The sequence below is a fragment of the Cervus canadensis genome, chromosome 11, assembly GCF_019320065.1.
Source record: "Cervus canadensis isolate Bull #8, Minnesota chromosome 11, ASM1932006v1, whole genome shotgun sequence".
Taxonomy (NCBI): Eukaryota; Metazoa; Chordata; class Mammalia; order Artiodactyla; family Cervidae; genus Cervus; species Cervus canadensis.
This window is the reverse complement of record NC_057396.1, coordinates 44,165,316-44,185,938: the sequence shown is the minus strand read 5'-3', so window position 1 is coordinate 44,185,938 and position 20,623 is coordinate 44,165,316. Positions and strand designations below refer to the sequence as shown.

Genomic DNA, 20,623 nt, shown 5'->3' with positions numbered 1-20,623 from the left:
TTGGTCTCCCCAGTGATAAGGGGTTCAAATGATTAGTATAGTCTATTATCTTTGTAGTATACTGAAAGTGTTTGTTAAAGAAACAAAGAAAGGAAGGAAGGAAGAGAAGATTATTTGGGATGTCCAAATTTTTAATCACATAAATACTATTTTAAGCTCTACCACAAAATCTTGTGAAGCTGGTAGATCAAGTGATGCCATTTCCAATTTAGAGACAAAAAACTGAAGGCAAAAAGTATGGCATTTTTTCCAATGCAGCAACATGAGCAGATAGAAAAGAGAGAATGACTGCAGAGCCATTGCTCTTTCCAAATGAAGACTGGCTGGGAGAGAGAGAGATTTGTTTCCACTCACATATTAACTTTGTTTCAGAAGCAGGGTTAAAATTCAAGCTTCTCCAAATTCTACACAGATTTAAGGACAGAATACAGTCAACACTTAAATAACAGGGTTTGAACTGTGCAGATTCACTTATGAGTGGATTTTTCAATAGTAAATACTACAGTACTACTTACTGATCAGTGGTTGATTGAATCCATGAATGCCAAATAGTGGATATGATGAGCCACTTTACGAGAAACCTCTTATATGGAGGGCAGGTAATAAATTATATAAGAATCTTCAGCTGCCCAGATGATTGGCATCCATAACACCCTCATTGTTCAAGGGTCAACAGTATGCTGTCAAGGAACAGTGTCTGTAAATACTCGCTAGCCTTCAACAGTCAGAAACAGATCCTCTTTCCAGGATATCTTCACTGTTAGCAAACTTGGGACCACAGATTTTATCCCTTAGTCAGCCTCTGTGAGTACTTGGTATTCTGATCTAGCCAGAATATCCAGACGTTACACTGGTGGGCATGCTGGACTTTGCCTGGCTTTGCCATAGTAGGGAGTGCTGTCTCGCCAACTAGCGTGTTGATGTATATTTTGCTATCTTCTATTATGCTTCTTGAATATTCAAATTGCTGTACATATTCGATCATGAGATATATAAGCATATTCATAATTTCCTATATTTTTTCTAGGCATTTCAAGTGAGATATACAAAGAGATTCTTTGGGTATATATCTGGGAAGGTGCATTACAAGCACACACACAAAAAAACAACTGAACACATTATTATATCATTAAGTTAAAAAAGCAATGCAATGTTATTAAGTTGTCAAAATTGAGGCTTAATGAACAGTGACCAAAATGACTAGATACACTGTCACAGTCAGTGTGGAAGATACCATAGCAAAGACAGACTCTCACTCAATGGAATTTTGTTAGCAGAAGAATGGAAAAAAGAATGAGACAACTATGGACATAAAAAATAGAAGGGTGTCAGGAAGACAGGGAAACTTTCACTGAAATTTAAAAAACATAGAAAAAAGGAAAATAAATAAGTCTCTGTAGGCATGGGAAAAGGACATGGGTGAAAGAAAACAAGGGCTATCCCTACATGTGGGTTGACTAAATGTTCATAAATGATGTGTAGGAGATGACCCCTGAAGCATCAGGTTGAACAGATGCTTAAATACTTAGCTTGCTGCTTGGGATATAGAATTCAAAATATGACTGATGAGTATAGGAATCAGCAGAAGAAAGGGAAGCAGATAATATGTAGAGGAGTATTTTAAGATTCTTAAGCAAGTTAATAACAAATATTTTTCTCAGCCTAAGAAAGACTACTTCACAGAAAGGTCATCATTTTATGTGAATGAACCAAATCTCTCATGCTACAGGATAATAGGTGTACCATCACCCCTTTTAATTGCCAAGCAGAATGCCAGCTTCCAACATCAGTGATAAAGATCTCCCAGACACTCTCTTCCTGACAGGCATCCCAGGGTTGGAGTGGGCTCACGTCTGGATTGCCATCCCCTTTTGTGCCATGTATCTGATAGCACTGGCTGGGAATGCCACCCTCATCCTGGTCATAGTGACAGACAGTGCCCTTCATGCGCCCATGTACCTCTTCCTTGGCCTCCTCTCACTCACTGACCTTGCTCTCAGCTCCACCACTGTGCCAAAAATGCTGGCCATTTTGTGGTTCCAAGCAGGTGAGATTTCCTTTGATGGGTGCCTGGCCCAGATGTTTTGTGTCCATTCTATTTATGCCCTAGAGTCCTCGGTTCTTCTTGCCATGGCCTTTGATCGATACGTGGCTATCTGCAACCCACTGAGATACACAACCATCCTCAACCATGCCGTTATAGGTAGGATCAGCCTTGTTGGGATACTTCGTAGTGTGGCCATTGTCTCCCCCTTCATCTTCCTGTTGAGGCGACTGCCCTACTGTCAGCACCATGTCATGGCACACACATACTGTGAGCACATGGGCATTGCTCGGCTGGCCTGTGCCAACATCACCGTCAATATAGTCTATGGGCTAACTGTGGCTCTTCTGGCCATGGGTCTGGATTCTATTCTCATTTCTATCTCCTATGGCTTCATCCTCCATGCTGTCTTTCACCTTCCATCCCGTGATGCTCAGTACAAGGCTCTGAGTACCTGTGGCTCCCACCTTGGGGTTATCCTGGTCTTCTACATCCCTGCCTTCTTCTCCTTCCTCACCCACCGCTTTGGCCAACACCGAGTCCCCAGGCACGTGCACATCTTTCTGGCTAATCTCTATGTGCTGGTGCCTCCCGTGCTCAACCCCATCATCTATGGGGCTCGGACCAAGGAGATTCGGAGTCGGCTTCCAAGACTGCTTCACTTGGGGAAAATTTCAATATGAATTCTGAGCAGAGATCAGAAATGAGGGGGAAAAAGTATGTATGATGGCTATCTGAATGCATTTTCCTGGATGGAGACCTCTGATATAAGTGGAATGTGTTTCCATTGGAGGAAGCCTTGGAAGGCTAAGGAGAGGTGGGATGAACTGAAGTTATTGATAATCACATTGAAGATACCTTACTTCTGAGGCTCCTTGAGCAATTATGAATAACCCAGAAAGGTAATAATACTTTTACTTTTAGAAGAAGCTTTTAAATAGTGAAAATCATAAACCTCATTGGCTATGATACTGCTACTGCACAAAACTCCTAATATTTCTACTTTTGCTTCAAATGCATCTGTGGTTTAATATCTGTCTATTATTACTAGAAAGCAAAGCAGTTCCTGTTCTTAAAAAGCATCTAAGTGCCACGGTGGGACTATCTTCTGTGAGTCCAAGTAGAAAATGACAAGAACATTTAAAGTATATCTAATCCAAATCCAAGAAATTTGGGCAGTGATTACATGGTCTAAAGTCAGAGTATCTGACTTATATACAATGGAATAATACTCAGCCATAAAAAAAGTGTGAAATAATGCCATTTGCAGCAACATGGATGGATGTGGAGATTATCATATTAAGTGAAGTAAGTCACACAGAGAAAGACAGATATTATATAATATCACTTGTATGCAGAATCTTAAAACTTTATACAAATGAACGTATCTACAAAGAGAAATAGACTCCCAGACTTAGAGAATAAACTTATGGCTACCAGAGGGGACAGATTGGAGGTGGCAATAGATAGGAGTTTGGGATCGACATATATACACTGCTCTTTTTAAACAGATAATCAACAGGGACCTACTGTATAACACAGGGAGCTCTGCTCAATATTCTTTAGTAACCTAAATAGGAAAAGAATTTGAAAAAGAATGGAAAGAATAAAAATTAAATTCTTTGAACGTGAAAAAAAAATGCTTGTGCCACTTTGCCATATACCTGAAATATTGTAAATCAAGTGTAATTTGATTTTAAAAAATGTGTGTGCATACACACACAAAAAAATAAATAAATTACATTAGAATACCTGGGTTTACATCCTCCTTCTCCACTTACTAGTTTTGTGACCTTTGAGCATGCTGCTAAATCTCTGTGCCTCAGTTTGGGCAACGATTAAGTGGAGAATAACGTTAACATCTACCTGATAGCTCAGTTGGAAAAGAATCCGCCTGCAGTGCAGGAGACCCCAGTTTGATTCCCAGGTCAGGAAGATCTGCTGGAGAAGGGATAGGCTCCCCACTCCAGTATTCTTGGGTTTCCCTTGTGGCTCAGCTGGTAAAGAATCTGCCTGCAATACTGGAGACCTGGGTTCAATCCCTGGGTTGGGAAGATCCTCTGGAGAAGGGAAAGGCTACCCACTCTAGTATTCTGGCCTGGAGAATTCCATGGACTGTATAGTCCATGGGATCACAAAGAGTTGGACATGACTGAGGGACTTTCACCTCACTTCACTTCAATGTTGCAGTGAGGAATAGAGAAATCAATGAATGTTGAAAAGTTAAGACAGTGTCTAACATGTAAAATGCTCGCTAAATAAATATGAGAAAACTATGCAATCTCTCTAATATTGCAAGCTACATAGTTAAGACTTTTTATATCACTTCTCAGGCTTACTGTGATAATTATACTATATAACTATATTAAAATGTTTAGGCAGTGCTTGAGATACAAATAGTGATCATTAAACTGTATTTTCTGCAAAATCAGCAGCTCAGTAGAATGGGAACTGGATGCTTTTGACTTCAGTGGAATCCAAGAAATTGAGTGAATTGTATAAGGTATATCTGCTCCAGTGGCAGTGATCTGGAGCTTCATTCCTGTCTACTTCTGTTATCCAATGTTGCATAGCCCCTGTAGACTTTTTTTTTTATATATAAACAGTCAAGTTGGAAGATATCTGGCTATATATTATTCTCCACATAGAGCAGATAGAAGTGAACAGCAGGGAGATAGACACATCTTAATTCTTTAATCACTACACTTTTATTCTTGGATTATATTCTCTCACTTCTATATCTACATACTTTTAAATAAGTTCAACATATATCTCTTACTTTTTCCTCAGCTCCCTTCTGTAGCTGACCCACTCCAGCCTTCTGCATCATTCCTTTGATAGACCTGTCCTTCTTTGCTCAACCCTTTGTCTTGTTTCTAGTGATCCTTCTAAAGAAGTTACTCCACAGACCACAACTCTGATCCACTGATTTTACCAGCCATAAGATTCCACACTCTGGGCAAAAACTTAAGTCTTTCCATCGCCCTGATTAAAGTGATACAAATGAAATTATTTACAAAATAGAAATAGACTCATAGACTTTGAAGACAAACTTATGGCTGCTAAAGGAGAAATGTGGCAGGGAGGGATAAATTAGGGGTTTAGGATTGATATATACACTCTACTATATATATAAACAGATATTCAACAAGGATCTCCTCTATAGCCCAGGGAACTCTACTCAATACTCTGTAATAACCTATTTGGGAAAAGAATCTGAAAGTAATGGATGTATGTTTATGTATAACTGAATCACTTGCTGTGGACTTGAAACTAACATAACATTGCAAATCAACTATGCTCCAATATAAAATAAAAATTAATATTAATTTAAAAATAATAAAATACATTCAAGCCTTTCCAATCTGACCAGATCTTTTTTCTCTTAATGGTCACTCTGAATCCCACACTCTCATCATCTGACTATATGCTGTGCACAGAATAAGGATGCTGGAATCAGGAAAATCAGCTTAGAATTTCAACCACAGGTGTGTGGGAAGTTACTTTACCCCTTGGAGTCTGTTTCTCTAGCTTTAAAATGAAAATAGCTTTCATATCTTTCAGGAATTTCAAAGGAATAGCTATACTCTCTCAAAAGTGAATGGCATCTCATTCTGACAGAGTGGTTGCTAGTTTTATTTTTATCCCCCAACTCCCTGGGTTTTGAGTACTCCCTCAAGTACTCTACATTGAAAGAAATCCAAGGAGTAACTTCTGAAATTCTCAAATTTTACTCCCAGTGAAAGCTAACACTGACATTTAAGTCCTTAACTGTATTATATTAAGCAATACAGTCAATAATTTTAGTTTCATTTCCTGGAAAAACTGAAAAGTCAGTTTATCTTAATTTGTGGTTTTCAATTCTCTTTACATTTCTGTGTGTGAATAGAGGTCTGTGTGTTGGCTGTGTGTCTCTGATTGAAATTGTGTGTGATTTTGTGATACACATCTACAACTGGTAGACATCCAATCAATAGTTGGTACTGAGCACAGATCACTTATCTCTGTGCCTCTAATTCTCATGTCTGACTGAAAATTTATGCTTAGGGCTATCATGCTTATTTTCTACTGTATTATGATGGTAGGACTATGTGATATCCTCCAAGTGTTCTAGTCTGACTTTAGGATTCAACTATACATCTCATGAACTTTATTTTTCCTTGTGTTATTCTGGGGATTGATATATGCTTATGTGAACATTGTGGGAATTGATCCACCCATTCTGCCCACCATCCTTCCTCCTTCCCTAAATCTTTAATCTCACTCCAACACTGATATTACAGAAAGGAGGAATTGTTTTAGCAAAGACCCTCCATCCAACCCTCTTCTCCAGTTGTGGCTTTTTCAGGAGCATCTCACCTCCCCGTGTTTTACCTACAGAAATAATATGAGATGCAAGGACCACACACTTGTTAATAGTTGGGTACATGAGTTTGAGTAAACTCCAGGAGTTGGTGATGGACAGGGAGGCCTGGCATGCTGCGATTCACGGGGTTGCAAAGAGTCGGACAAGACTGAGCGACTGAACTGAACTGACTGACAGGGATCTAGCTATGGCCTTTACTCTGGGCTGATGTCTTGTGGATGTAGCACAGGACTGTTCTCCATAGTCTCCTATCTCTGACCAAAGTTCAGCTTTCACAGACAATATGTAACAGATGGAGGATTCTGCAGCCCTGGGTGCAAACTCTACTCCTGGAAGTTCTTTTAGGCTTTTAGGCATTTGTTGGCGGGGGGGGGGGGGGGGGGGGGGGGGGCGTGGAATCTGTTGTTTTAATAGTATTCTAATGATAGAATGCAACAGTTCCTAGAGGGAGAAATTAATTTATAGAAACCAGCAGCTGCTACCAGCCTGGAGGTAGCAAGGTCCAGCTCCCAGGAGAACTGCCAACATTACTATTAAGGCCTGTCATTCCATTGAGGTGGATAGCAAAGGAGAAGCCCTAACTGAAAGGCAAGTTAAACAACTTTTCTGCAATATCAGGAGACGACCTCAAGACAGAGAAACACTGTCAAAGAATAGGTGGCTTTCAGAGTCTGTGAAGAAACCCATGGCTTCCCAGGAGAGCAAACGTCAGGATTCCTTCAGAGTCACCACGGAATTGGAATTGTGGTGATGATAGTAATATTGGTGGAAAACTGCATTGCCCATTGAACAGGAGTAGATACTAAAAAGAACTCAGGATTTCCCCCTACTCTGAGGTTACAGTTATGAGAATAGGCGAAGCCCAGACCCAGATCCATCCCTCCCTCAAACAACATTCTCTTAGCCCACCTGCTCCAAAATTGACACAACACACAAGATCCATGCAATCCTTTTTAATGTAGAACAGGCTTGGGAGGTGAGGGGAGGCTGTATAATATGCACGTGATCTGAGGAGGAGAAATTCCCAAAATAAGCTACTCCCCCTCCCTCTCTTTCCCTTTCCTTTCCCCCCACCTCTCCATGGGATGGTGCATTGGCGCATCAGCTGGAGGCACCTAGGCCTCCGGTTTCCCCAGAAGCCTCTCAATGGCAGCACAAATGTCTCCTCCTGTGGCCATGAGGGCCTGAAGACTGGCATCGCGATTAGCAAAGCCCATGGCCTCCAGATGCTCCAGTTCTTGCGGGTAGCGGTCTTCAGCGAGGGGACATGAGGACGATGAGGACTGGGTAAACTGAGGGCAGGCATTGGCCAGAGCATGGAGGAGCTGAAGAACAGCCAGGGTGGGCTGCCCAGGGTCTGCTCTGTGACCCTGTCCTCTGCCCCTAGTTTCAGAAACTCCTCTGGCCCCGTGTGGTCTACCTGGACACCATAAACACGGTCCCAAACCAGGTACCTCCCTGGACAGTACCTGCAGGCCCTTATCTATCTGGATCAATGCCTGCAGTGCCCGGGGGTTGGTGAGAATGGGAAGGAGTGGCATGTGATGTCGCAGGGGGCTGCCTGTTGCCAGCTGGTGTAGCAGAGCTGGATTCTGCTGCAGGACATGTAAGGCTCTGCGCAAGACAGAGGTTGATGGTCTCAGCTGACTCGCTGGAGTGGCTTTCCCGATGGGCTGCTGGCTCTCCTGGGAGGGAAGATCCTGGCCTGAGTATAAGTCTGATAGTCCAGTCCTACAGACTGCATTGGGCTGGTTTGAAATTATACCCCTGGCTTGAGCAGCTGCTCCTGCAATGACTTCTTGTGCCAATGGCCTGGTAGGTGCAGAAACTGTGGGTGCCGTGGTGGTGATGTTAGTACAACTTTGAGGATTGATGCCCCCTCTGCCAGGCTCTGAATCTGGGCTGTGACCTTCGGAGGCAACCAGAGGGGCCAGAGTGGACAGCATGAGATGCTGGATATCAGAGCAGACCGGACGCATAGCATTGTCACCACCTGGCACTGCCTTCAAGGCTTCCAGCCCCCGCTTGTCCACCTGCAGGAGTTCCTGTTGCCGGGCTGGGGTCTGCAAGTTTTCCAGAGCCTTAAGAGCTGGCTCAGGTTTCGGTACTGGCCTTGAGGATTCAGGAACATAGCCGGCATTGGCTGGTTTCTCACTCGCCAGACCTTGAACCACAGGCTCTCCCAATGATGGCCCCATGGACTCAGGCACAACCATGAGGAGTTGAGCCAGCTGGCCAAAGAAGTCAGCTAATTCAGGAGAGGTCCGGGCCAGCTGGCCCAGCCTGGCTAGCATCCTAGCACTCTTTGAGGTGGATGGATCTGGACGATGGGTGCAGTGGCCAGCAGGGCTGGGCAGAGTGCTGGGGCCGGGCAGAATGCCTTTCCCATGGCTCCTCACCATCAGGTGGACTGTGGTGCCATCAAGGATGCCTCGCTGGCTCAGTATGTCTTGATCCCGGAGGATCTTTCCAGTGAAGATGAGCACTAGTCGGTCAGTATCACAGTGAAGGCGTTTGGAGATCTGCTTCTTAAAGTCTCGGATGCTGCTATTTTCTGCCAGCATGAATTCCTGGCTGTCTTGTGGGGTCTTGACAGACACTCTGATGATACGTGAAGGTGGCTCCCGACCAGACACCAGCCGACTGTCCCCTGCTTCTTCCCTAGCCCGTGACATATTTCCTCGAGAGCAGAATTCAGGGCCCCCTGCGGACCTTAAGAAATCTAGATGTAGCACTGAGCACGCCTGAGCGCAGGGACCAGTAGGTGGCCCGTGATGTCCTCTCACCCAAGTCCTGTGGGCACCACCTCCAAGTGTAGTCCCGGTGGCAGCTGCCCTCTCCGGAGCCAGCCTCAGGGCAGATGATGTCAGCAATGAGGTCACAGTTGGGAGGTGGACCTGAATGGGGGAAGGGTGGTAGTCTCTACCACCTGTCTAAAGTTGACTTTCTATCAGATTTTATCTAAAAAACAGTAGAAAAAATTTAAATGTTCCTGTCTAAAAACAGGACTTCCCAGGTGGCACAAGTGGTAAAGAACCTTCCTGCCAATGCAGGAGACATAAGAGATGTGCGTTCCATCCCTGGTGTGGGGAAGATCCCCTGGAGGAGGAAATGGCAACCCACACCAGTATTCTTGCCTGGAAAGATCCCATGGACCGAAGAGCCTGGAGGGCTATGGTCCATAGGGCTGGAAAGAGTCAAACACAACTGAAGTGACTTAGCATGCAGCACATCTAAAAACATATTTTGTGCCAGCCTATCTCACTGTTGAAAATCATACACCTGGAGTTGGATAGATGAATAAAGCTCAGCCAAAAAGGTACTAGTCTAATTACTAACTTAGGAAGTCCTAGTTACCTATCTTGTACTAGGGCTTCCCAGGTAGCACAGTAGTAAAGAATTCACCTGCCAATACTGGAGACAAAAGAGATGCGGCTTCAGTCCCTGAGTCAGGAAGATATCCGGGAATAGGAAATGACAACCCACAAACCACTGTTCTTGCCTGGAAAATCCCTGGGACAGAGGAGCCTGATGGACTACAGAGTCCATGGGGTTGTAAAGAGTTGTACAAGACTCAGCATACATGCACATGTGCACACACACACACACACACACACATATCTTCTACTAAGTCACTATATACTACCTGTGCCCTAGGCAGGCATAAAGTTTCTGTTTCTATATGAAGAGACTCAAAATATGTATAATTAACCCACCCAGCCTCAAAGGGGTCTTGAGGCAGCTTGCATCTCTGAGGCTTCCCAGGCTGGGTAACCCATCTATTATACACGGTTTTAAGTAAGACGGCATAATGTTTGCAAAGAACTTGGAAATGCAGTTGTTCCCAGAGAGATAAACTATGATCTCAACTTCCAGAGGATCAGAGCTAAAACAAGAGAAATTAATGAAAAAGTAATGATTTGACTTTAGGTCTTTTTTACTTCAGTTCAGTTCATTTCAGTTCAGTCACTCAGTCATGTCCAACTCTTTGTGACCACACGGACTGCAGCACGCCAGGCCTCCCTGTCTGTCACCAACTCCCAGAGTTTACTCAGACTCATGTCCATTGAGTTGGTGATGCCATCCAACTACCTCATCCTCTGTCGTCCCCTTCTCCCCTCGCCTTCAATTTTTCCCAGCATCAGGGTCTTTTCAAATGAGTCAGTTTTTCACTTCAGGTGGCCAACGTATTGGAGTTGCAGCATCAACATCAGTCCTTCCAATGGATGTTCAGGACTGATTTCCTTAGGATGGACTGGATGTATCCTCCTCTTTGACTTAACAGTTATGTAATTTGAGGTATATATGACGAATAGAATTGTGCCTGGGGAGGGTACATATTTCAGCTGTAAAAGCAGGTAACGGTGACTGTCTAAGACACTGTTTTGTTTGTTACAGTCAGGTGAGCCCCAAGAGTAAATTCTGTCTAATACCTGGAATAATTATGTTTTTTCACTGTAAAGATGGCTACATCAAGTTGTCTGAGGCTTTTTCCACTATATACTTGACCATTTTTTCTGATTCTAGAGTTTCAAACGACTACAAAGGTAGGATTTGGTTGCCTAGACTCCCACCTCTAGAAGGTTGTTAGATGTGGGCAACATGAACACTTAGATCCTCCTAAAACTACATTGCTTACGATATATTAAGGTGTATTCTTAAGCTTCAGTTAGTATGAATGAATGTTTTCGACGTCCAACCCATATCAAGCCTCTGATAAGTTGCCATTTTGAAAAAGATTTTCAGTCCCAATAAATTTTACAGAGTGATCCTTATGGCTGGCTGGAAGCAACAGCCTAGTGGGCCTCCTCTGGTAATGTCCAGACCTTAAGAAAATTTCTATTATACAAATATTAGTACCAAACCCAGTTTCTACTGGGGATTCCATTTGTATTTCCCTCAGCAGAATCAGATATTCAAGCTAACATTTATGGCTTTTCCTTCGCTAGCATAGCTAGTACATTAATGTATATCTGAGGTTGAAGAACATGCCAGGTAACAATTGTCCAGAATCACATTTGTGCATCTCATGGCTCCAGAGAGATTTTTTCCCTCATACTCTTGAGGTGAACTGTCCTTCTTCCTTTCTCTTCTACAGTCTCCATTTTCAGTGCCTAAATATCTCTGGCTCAAGCTGACAGCCTTCCCCAGCTCAGTTACACACTTGTGTCTCAAGGTGGGTGTTTTGATCAAATAAGACTTGCTAAGTTTCCCCCATCTAGTTCATATTGTACCAGGTATACCAGTTCATAAGTTTACCACACCTAGTTCATATTATCCTTTAGTTATTTATGCTGCTAGTTCTTCTTCCTGGAGCAGGCCCTTTATCTAAATATTTGGGGCAATTGAGGAGGAGGTAACAAGAAAAAATTCTTGAGTCATGTCTCTTAAAAATAATCAGGCTAAATTAATCCTCATGTTAAAGACACATTTTTGGGTGGCAAATTTTATTCTCCTATGAGATGAATCTGGAGCTGGTCTATATTAGAATTCTTTGCTCTCACAGTAAGGGGAATAATACATAGCAATGAATAGCATTGACTTTCTAATACTTAGTAATAATATATAGCCTTGAATTTCTCTCCACAAACCTGTTTTTCCTAGTCTCTCTCATGTCAATTAACTTTACAACCAAGACAGTTTATTTCAGAACAGGATCTCAAACTTGCCATTTGCTCAAGTTCTCTTTGTTCTTCTCATAAAATTTTCATTCATCCAGACACAGGAATCACCTTCAGTTTCTTTCTTTTCACATTGAAGTTATGTATCACCAAGTACTATGAGTTTTTTCTTCAAAGTATATCCTGAATCTGTTCACCTTAATACTTCCCATACTGCAGTAGCACAGCCTCCTGGCTGGTTTCCCTACTTCCTTTCTTGGTCCATTTTTACTAATTCCCACAGCAGTGTTTTGTGCTAGTCTCAATTTATCACTGATGTTGAGGCTGGACTTGGCCTTGTGGTTCTTATTATGATTGCAAGAGGCCCTCAGCAATAGCCATCAGGGAGTTTTGAAAGAGACAAAGTTTCTTACAAGTCCTGGAGGTTATGTGCACACTTGGGGCCATAAAAAAAGGTCAAGGGGAGAGAGAGAGCAAATGAGTATGGGGCTTTTCTTTTATTAGGCTCAAGGGTGGGCACAGAGGGTTTCGAGGGTTCACTCTTTGTTGTTGTTGTTTTTTTAATTAGAGGATAATTGCTTTATAAGGTTGTGTTTGTTTTTGCCATACAACAACATGAATCAACCATAATGGGCTCACTATTGGTAGATTTAAAACTTAAGAAAAATTAAATAATGGGAAGAGAAAAAATAAGTGGCACAAATGATCAGTTACAGAAATCTTGTAACATGCCATGTTACACCTTAGCCATGACATCTAAAACAAAGGAATATCAGAGGGCATGTACCCTGGCCTTTTATGTAGTCCTGCAGCTAACAATGTGTTTTGGGGGAAATAGCCTTATTTGAAGTGGACGTCTCTTGTATTTAGATGCCTGGGCAACCAAAATCCCAATTAGGCACTTGCATTACTAAAAATGTAAAAGAAAAAACCTGGTTGGGCTGACAATACAAGTAGCCAATGTGATCTTTTAAAAATACAGATCAATTAACCTCAACTCTTTACCCAAAACCACCAAAGGTTTTCCTATTATATTTGAATTAAATCTAAATGCCCTAATAATCTGGTTCATGTCTGTCTCCCTGACCCCACACCTTGAGCACCCTTCTCCAGTCACAGGAGCCTGCTTATATTTTTGTTCCTGCTGGCTTTTTAATTGTTGACCCTATTCCCTGGGAGCTCTTGCTTTGGCTAACTCACATCTCTGCTTAAATGCTCTCTTGGGTGATGGTCTCCCTGTTTAGAACCTAGAAGAGTTCATTGTCAGTTTTCCTCTTTACCCTGTGTTTCTTCTTAGGGTCTCCCTTTTGCTCAAATTATATGAACTTGGCGACTGTCCCCTCTCTGTTGGCTTTGTGAAGGCAGGGTTTTGTGATCTAGAACACCTCTTATCACCGAGACACAGGACAGGACTCCACCATAGAGAGGGAGTTTAATTACTATTGTGCTGTGTGTACTTAGTCTCGAAGCTGTGTCTGAATCTTTGTGACCTCATGGACTGTAGCCCACCAGGCTCCTCTGTCCATGGGGATTCTCCAGGCAAGATTACTGGAGTGGGTTTTCGAGTCCTCCTCCAGGAGATCTTCCCAACCCAAGGACTGAACCCAGGTCACCTGATGCAGGTGGATTCTTTACTGACTGAGCCACCAGGAAGCTGACCCCATCTTATCAGAAAATATGATAAATTCAGTCTCCAAAACATGTTTTCAGTTGTTCACTTCTTGCCGTCTGCCCTTGTGGAGAACACTAATCTAAGCCAATACCATCTCTCAGCTGAATGACTGCAGGAGTCTTCTGCCTTGACTCAGCTGACACCCCAGCCACCCTCTCGATCATGTGCCACATAAGATGAGAGTAAAATCCACACTCGAAACAAAGCCCTGGGGAATTTGGCACTCACCTCTCTTTCTCACCTCACCTTGAAACACTTGCCTTCTCATTGTCTCTACTCTGGACCCCTGGCTTTCTTTCCTTTTTCTTCAGGTGTATCAGGCTCTAACCAAACTCAGGGAACTTTTATAGTTTCCCCTCTGCCTAAAACTTTCTTCTCCCAGCTCTCTGGATGTCTGACTTCCTCCTACCCTTCAAGTCTCTGCATAAATACTTCCACCAGAGAGATAGGCTCTGACCATCCTTCTAAAAATATATCCCTTCCCCCTTATATACACTAGCAATATGCCTTGTTTATTCCCTTCATGAAATGAATTTTAATTGTTATTTAATAATTATTTATTCAGTAGAAATCGATGTAGAATAGAGATAAAAGATGTTGTCTCTAGAAACACTGATTCAGATCCCAGCTCCAGCTCCATCATTTACGAGCTGTGCAACTTTGGACTAAACCCACATAGCTATTTCTTGCTTTACTCATCTGTCAAATAGGTTTAATAATAACACCTGCTTTATAGCGCTGTAGGAGTTAAATGAGTTAATAGGCATAAAGCCTATATAAGAAAGCAAAACAACACTGTAAAGCAACTATCTCCCATTAAAAATAAAAAAATAAAATAAAAGTCTATAGAAAAGTGCCTAGTTCTCAGTGAGTGCTCTGTGCTAGGTATTACTTTTATTTCTCTCTTCCTTTTTTCTTGGAGGTCTGTTATCTCCACTATATTGTAAGCTCCTTAAAGCAGGAAACATATCTTGTTCACTATTGTATTTCTACTACTCTTGGCATAAAAGAAATGTTTAGGGAGTATTTATTAAACTTATGAATTCCAAAAGGCTACTTAATAACTTGAAAAGAAATTTCATGACATAGTATCATGTTGGAAAGGCAGATTATTATGCACAATACAATCACAATTTTGTACAATAAGTGGAAAGACAACCATCATGGTGTTAACAGTGTTATCTGGGTAGTGGAATTATTGCTGACTTTTATATTCTTATTTTACTTATCTGTATTATCTAATATGCATATGAAAGTGAAAGTGAAGTCACTCAGTCGTGTCCGACTCTTTGCGACCCCATGAACTGTAGCCTACAAGGCTCCTCTGTCCATGGAATTTCCCAGGCAAGAATACTGGAGTGGGTTGCCATTTCCTTCTCTATATGCATATATATTATGCATAATACATTCTATCACACACACACACACACACACACACACACACACATATATACATATATATATATATATATATATATATATCTTTTAAACTGAGAAAACAAGTCATGAATCTAGTAAAGAGGTTTAATTATTAAAAGAGTAGAAATTTTATTTTTCAAGGATGCACATGTTTGCACAAGAATCAAAGAAACTAAAATAATAATTTATAGTGTACTGGTTACAGCGTAGTTTCACCACACTAATATCTGTTCTGAAAATAAACTGCAAATATGTAGTGCTTATACCCAAGCTAGACTTATGTGAAGAAATTACAGTTCTTTAAAGAGAAACAAGTGAAACTTGAATGGAAACATTCTTTATTTTAAAAGGAAAGATTGTCTATTGCAAATCCCTCAATTCTTCTCTAATATTCATTTATTCATATGTAATTAAAAGCCAGTGAAGATCTCCTTTGGTCTTATATGGAATTTGACAGCTACTATAGAGTATATTTACAAAAATAAAATTGGACAATGGCATTTTGCAAAGGAATAATGAGTTAAGCATTGAGTATTTTGTCACTAAATATTTCAAAATTAAAACTAAAGTCTGTGATAGTTTATGGTGAACGGTGAACAATGCCACTGGATTCATGTTCTCCAAAGGAGAAGATTTAACTCCAAGACCAAAGACAGGTCTCAGTCACTGAGAGCTTTGTGTGCAAAATTTTGTATAGAGTGACAGGACGGAGAAAGCCTCTGACATAGACATCAGAAGGGGGCAGGAGAGTACCCGCCTCACTAATTTAAGGTCTATACTTTTCAACTAGCTGCTGAGAAGAGATAAAAAGAATACTTGAAGGTTGTAAGAGTTCCACCAGACCCTTTCCCAAGGCATACATCCTGAAATAACTTTGGCACAAGATTAGCCAGGGAGAAAGGTTCTGTCAACATCTCTGGGTGAGATACACTGTTGCTGTGTAATCAGGGGTACACTTCTTGAGAAACAGATTCCCAGACAAGGTTTGTTACAATTATAGTCATTAGCATGGAGCCTAAGAAAAGCATTTCTGTGAGTAAGAGGTTGTGCTGTGTGATCATTAGTTCCTTAGGGAAAGAAGGGCCAGTTCTTGGGTAAGATACATTGTTGCACAAGGCTTAAGGAAAGCCTGAGTGAGAATCTTCACCTCCTCCTTAAAGGGCCTTGGACTGCCTCCCTAGGCTTTAACTCTTTCATGCCCCCCTCCTTTTTTTATTTAGGAGAATATGGTTGCCAGGGAAAGAGGCAGAGAAATCATTCTATAACTTCTTCCTGCTGGTAAGGGACACAGACAATAAATTGTTGAGGCAGCATATTCTCCTTACCCTTATATTGAGGATCTCTGATCCAGGAGCCCCAGGTAATAGCTGGAGGAGCCTGTGACAATCGTAAGAGCTTAACAGTTATTTGTAACTTAAATGCCTCATGCTGCTTAGATAAAAATTTATTATACAATTACAGATATAAGGGGCAAACAGCAAGAATAAGATGATTACAATTACTACACTCAAGATAGTTTTCCACCAAGGAGAGCTTGTAAACCATGATTGCATCTGTGACCAGAATGGGACATCAAGGGAGTCCATTCTGAAGAGTGACCCGAATCTCTGCATCACCATTACTTTGTCTTTGAAGTCATTGTATGCTTTATAAGGAACAAACTAGACAAGTAGATTAAAAGGCAAAGACCAAAAATCAGTAACAGAATTATTGTAATCAGCAGTCCAAGCAAGAATAGGAATCAGGTTACATTTGATAGTAACTTTGATCTTGGTCTAGATACAGTCAACACTTGGGCTACCCTGTTTATAAGAATGGAGCCATTTGGCATGTTCATATACATTTTGAATGTAGGTATAACAAACCCAGTTAGTAGTTGAAAGAGTGACAACCTGAGCCTTAACAGACAAAATAAATCTTACCATTTCTTTTTAGGAGAATGAATCTGAACCACAATGTGCAGAGCTGTTTTAAGGAGACTTATAGCCAGGTAGCCAGTTGTCTAAGTTTGTTCAAGTAGGCTTTAGCCTCTTATTGTGGTATTAACGTATTAGCCAAAGTAGCTGTCACCATTAACAATTTAGTGTATTTCTAAGTTTGAGAAGATGGAAGAATTTGGGTTCAAGAAAATCTTTATCTGAAAATACCTAACTATCCAAAGGCCTGCTTTGCCCATTTTTTTCCAGAACACAGAGCGAGTGCCTAATTTCTGATTTTCACCCTGAACTCCTTTCAGGGGATGTTGATGGTCAGCAGCTGTAGTGTCCATGGTTAATCTTTGCAGAGGCAGATGGCAAGTGCCAGTTTCCAGTCACAGGGCCCCTTTATGGCCATGAGTTTGACCATGGTTGGGGGGCATCTCATGACCATCTGTCCCATCTGGTGCTGGGAAGGCTCATTCCCAAGTCTATCACAGATTTCACTGATAGGCCACTCAATGTCCTGTTACTGGACTAGGCCCTGTGAGTAGCAAAAGTCTCTGGGTAGCACTTGTCTCACTAGTCTCTTGGTCCAGGAAAATATTCCCTCTTGTTGTTTCTTCTCATATACAGAGTCACACCATTATAGCTATGGATTTCATATGGAACTGTATACCATCATTGTATCAATGGCTCAGTCACATACTTGATAATGTAAGGGACAACATTTTGAAACAAACAATATAGAAAACAATATATTAGCAGCAATAGTAAAATCAAAAGTAAGAACTTAGGTACAGGCTAGTGACATCTCCAGGTCATCTGACTTAGTTTGTTAAATGACTATAGCCTGCTGTTATTCTCCTGGTTGTAGATCCTGGAGTATCTGACCTTTATTCAAAGACTGGTTACTGAAATAAGCTTTAGAAACAAACTCAGAGTGTCCTTTTTAACAACTGAATTAAACCTCTTAGCAATGTAACAGAACCACAAGGAACTCAGAAGTGAATCTTAGTAAATGCTGTCCTTGATTCATAAAACTAGAACTTAATATTCAGTGAAACTAATAGATGCTATTGGCCTGACATCAGTTGAGTGGATTTTTCTTTTAGAGGTTCCCAGTATACTTTGAGATTTCCGTATATGTTGGGAGACAGTCTTTTTTACCTTGATGAGGCTGTTCAGAACCCAAGTGTCTCAAACCCAAGTGACAGAGTATGCCAGTGAAAGCAATAGTCTACCAGAAACTTGTGAAGATTTTTTTGCCAATGTCAGTATGACCTGTCCAGCAAAGTGGGTGCTCCAATCACTGGAGATTATAGAAAACACATTTTAACCATGTCTTCTCCATTGTGAGACATTAACCCTGAAGCCAGGAAAGGCTTTTTCTCATCAAATAAAAGTGAGTTTGTCAGGGAGCTGGGAAAAGCCAAGGGGCTGTCTTGGATTTCCCATAGCCCCAGCTGTTTGGTTTATAGCCATTGTTTATCCATTTTAAACTCCCTGATGAGGGGTTAATTTTTGTAAAAGCAGAGTGAGTTTTTTCTATGTGTGCCATAGTCTGTTACCAAAAGCCTTATTCCAAGAAAACTTTGTTCTTTTAACAGGGAGAGAAAACCAAATTCCACTTTGGTACCAGCTTACATTCACTGTGAAACAATAGTTATTCACTTAGTCAAAGTAATAGTAAAGGAGTTCAAAGCTCAGGTTAACGTCTTAAGAAACATGGACCATGCACAGAACACTCTTCCACTTGTCACAAACCTTTTTTTATGCCTTCTGCACTTATCACATCCTTTGCCAATTTTAGAGATGAGTCACCTGTAGGTTTAGACTTACTTTCTTTTTCCTTAATAGAATGTAATTCCATTCCTTATACCTTTTTATTAAAAACACACATCTTACTTTCCTTTAGCAACCATGAACTGCACTTTATATTGTCATTTTGTAGATTGGTAAATATAAATTACCCAAAGTTATATCATTTATAAAAGTATCTTTACAATGTCTGTGTTAATTAGATCAATAAACAGATATCAATACCAGGTATCAATTCAATAGTGAATATTTCCCAGTTTACATAACACTGAAACTCATTTTGTTTAGTTTTCTTGATTTTATAACTGTTTGCTTTCTAAGCTCTTCTCTTTGGGCCAATTAAATACAGCTCACTGATCAATTAGCCCTTAGCAATTTTGTCCAAGGATGGAGACACACTAAGACACAAATAAATCTGGACAGAGACCTCACAATTTTCTGCTTGAAATTTAAAATGTCTCTTTGCACCACCTCCCACCCCCTTTTTTTCCCCATTGGCTTGAAGTTCTACCAATTTGGTCATGGCAGGAGTCCCAGAGAGAGTGGGCTGTGTATCTCAAGGACATGATAAGAGTTAACTTCAGGTTTTTTCCCAGGTATGTTTCTGTTTCTCAGGCAGGGTTGGAGCTCCAAAAAAAGTATTTTAATAAGCCAGTTTTTTCCTAATTGCATGTGCAAAAAGAACCAGCTTTTCAATTTCAAAAAGATTTCATTTTAACCAGTTTTCTCCAGAGGCTAAAGAATATCATGGCCATTCAATGTCAAAAATGTCATCCCTCCTTTTTGTAGTCATAATTTCATATCTAAAATTTTTAAACCAGAGAGTGTTCAATTTGGCTCTGATGACAGGGGTAGACTGACTGATGAGATGTTGTACCTGCAGGGATTGTCTCTCTGGGCTGGTGAGGTCTTCTCTTATAGCAAAGAAAGCCTGTATATAAGGGGCTTTTTAGGCTCTGGGGATCAAACTTATCCCAGTTTTTCTAAGATACAATTCAAAGAGGTGGTTCTGGAACTGTTAGCTGCAATCTGTATGAGAGAAAAAAGCGGTGCTCAGTGCCATGGCTTTTTTCTACCAGAGGCGTCCCTCCCTGCTCTAGATGGGTGTGGAGACAGGTCTTCCACCTAAGCTCCCTTCCCTGGCCGAAGTTAACCTACCTCTTACTGAAACTGATGTCCAGTTTCTCACCATTAAAACCTTGCCTTGATTTCCCCTTTTCCTCTGGTGCCACCCAGGGTGGAACAGAGTAGCCTTCTGGAATGTCTCCCAAGCTAAGACCACTAGGGGAAGCATCCGTCTTTTATGTGCCTACGCACATCTTTGAACATATTCCTGACCACAGGAGAAGCTGAAAGTCAAAAAGGTAGTTACAAAGGGAAGAAGAGAAAACCCAAGATGTCCCTTCTGAGAGGGTTGCCACATGAGTCTATGTGATAACAGAGGAGGTGATAGAGGGCCAGCCTGTGAGGAAAAAGTAATCTTTCGTGCTCATGAAGTGTCAAGGCCAATCTTTCTATTCCTGTCCAGCAGATTGTACAAAAAGAATACCTAAGGAGCTAAAACAAGAGCCACTGGAGGGCTTTCTGTGGTCCTCTAAGAGCTACTGCTACCAAGGGAACAAGCCTGCTGCATTTCCAATCTGCCCAAATCTGGGGTTCCCTGATCTGTGTCCTCAGGAATCTCATGCCCACCAGTAATGTCTCCATCCACACAGTCCGGAGGCATAGCCATGACAAGAATTTGCCTCTGGGTCTCTGGGGTCA

At 41.4% G+C, this 20,623-nt stretch overlaps 2 protein-coding genes across 3 annotated transcripts; one reads left to right on the top strand and one right to left on the bottom strand.

Annotated features, from left to right (window-relative positions):
- The first annotated feature begins 1,150 nt into the window (after nt 1-1,150).
- On the top strand, nt 1,151-2,727 carry LOC122450412 (olfactory receptor 52D1). 2 transcript variants are annotated; one of them, XM_043482745.1, is made up of 2 exons: nt 1,151-1,163; nt 1,778-2,727. In XM_043482745.1, exons 1-2 carry the CDS (start codon nt 1,151-1,153, stop codon nt 2,725-2,727), a joined length of 963 nt encoding a protein of 320 aa, XP_043338680.1. The 2 variants fall into 2 exon arrangements, with proteins under 2 accessions (XP_043338680.1, XP_043338679.1); XM_043482744.1 differs by lacking the exon at nt 1,151-1,163 and having other exon boundaries at nt 1,771-2,727.
- Nucleotides 2,728-7,525: 4,798 nt separating this feature from the next.
- LOC122450410 (ubiquilin-1-like) lies at nt 7,526-9,228 on the bottom strand. Its single transcript, XM_043482743.1, has one exon. It carries the CDS (start codon nt 9,083-9,085, stop codon nt 7,526-7,528), a length of 1,560 nt encoding a protein of 519 aa, XP_043338678.1. The 5' UTR covers nt 9,086-9,228.
- Nucleotides 9,229-20,623: the final 11,395 nt, after the last annotated feature.

What these genes read in the sequence shown, in the direction of transcription:
- LOC122450410 (XM_043482743.1), bottom strand. Translation starts at nt 9,085, where the DNA reads ATGTCACGGGCTAGGGAAGAAGCAGGGGACAGTCGGCTGGTGTCTGGT.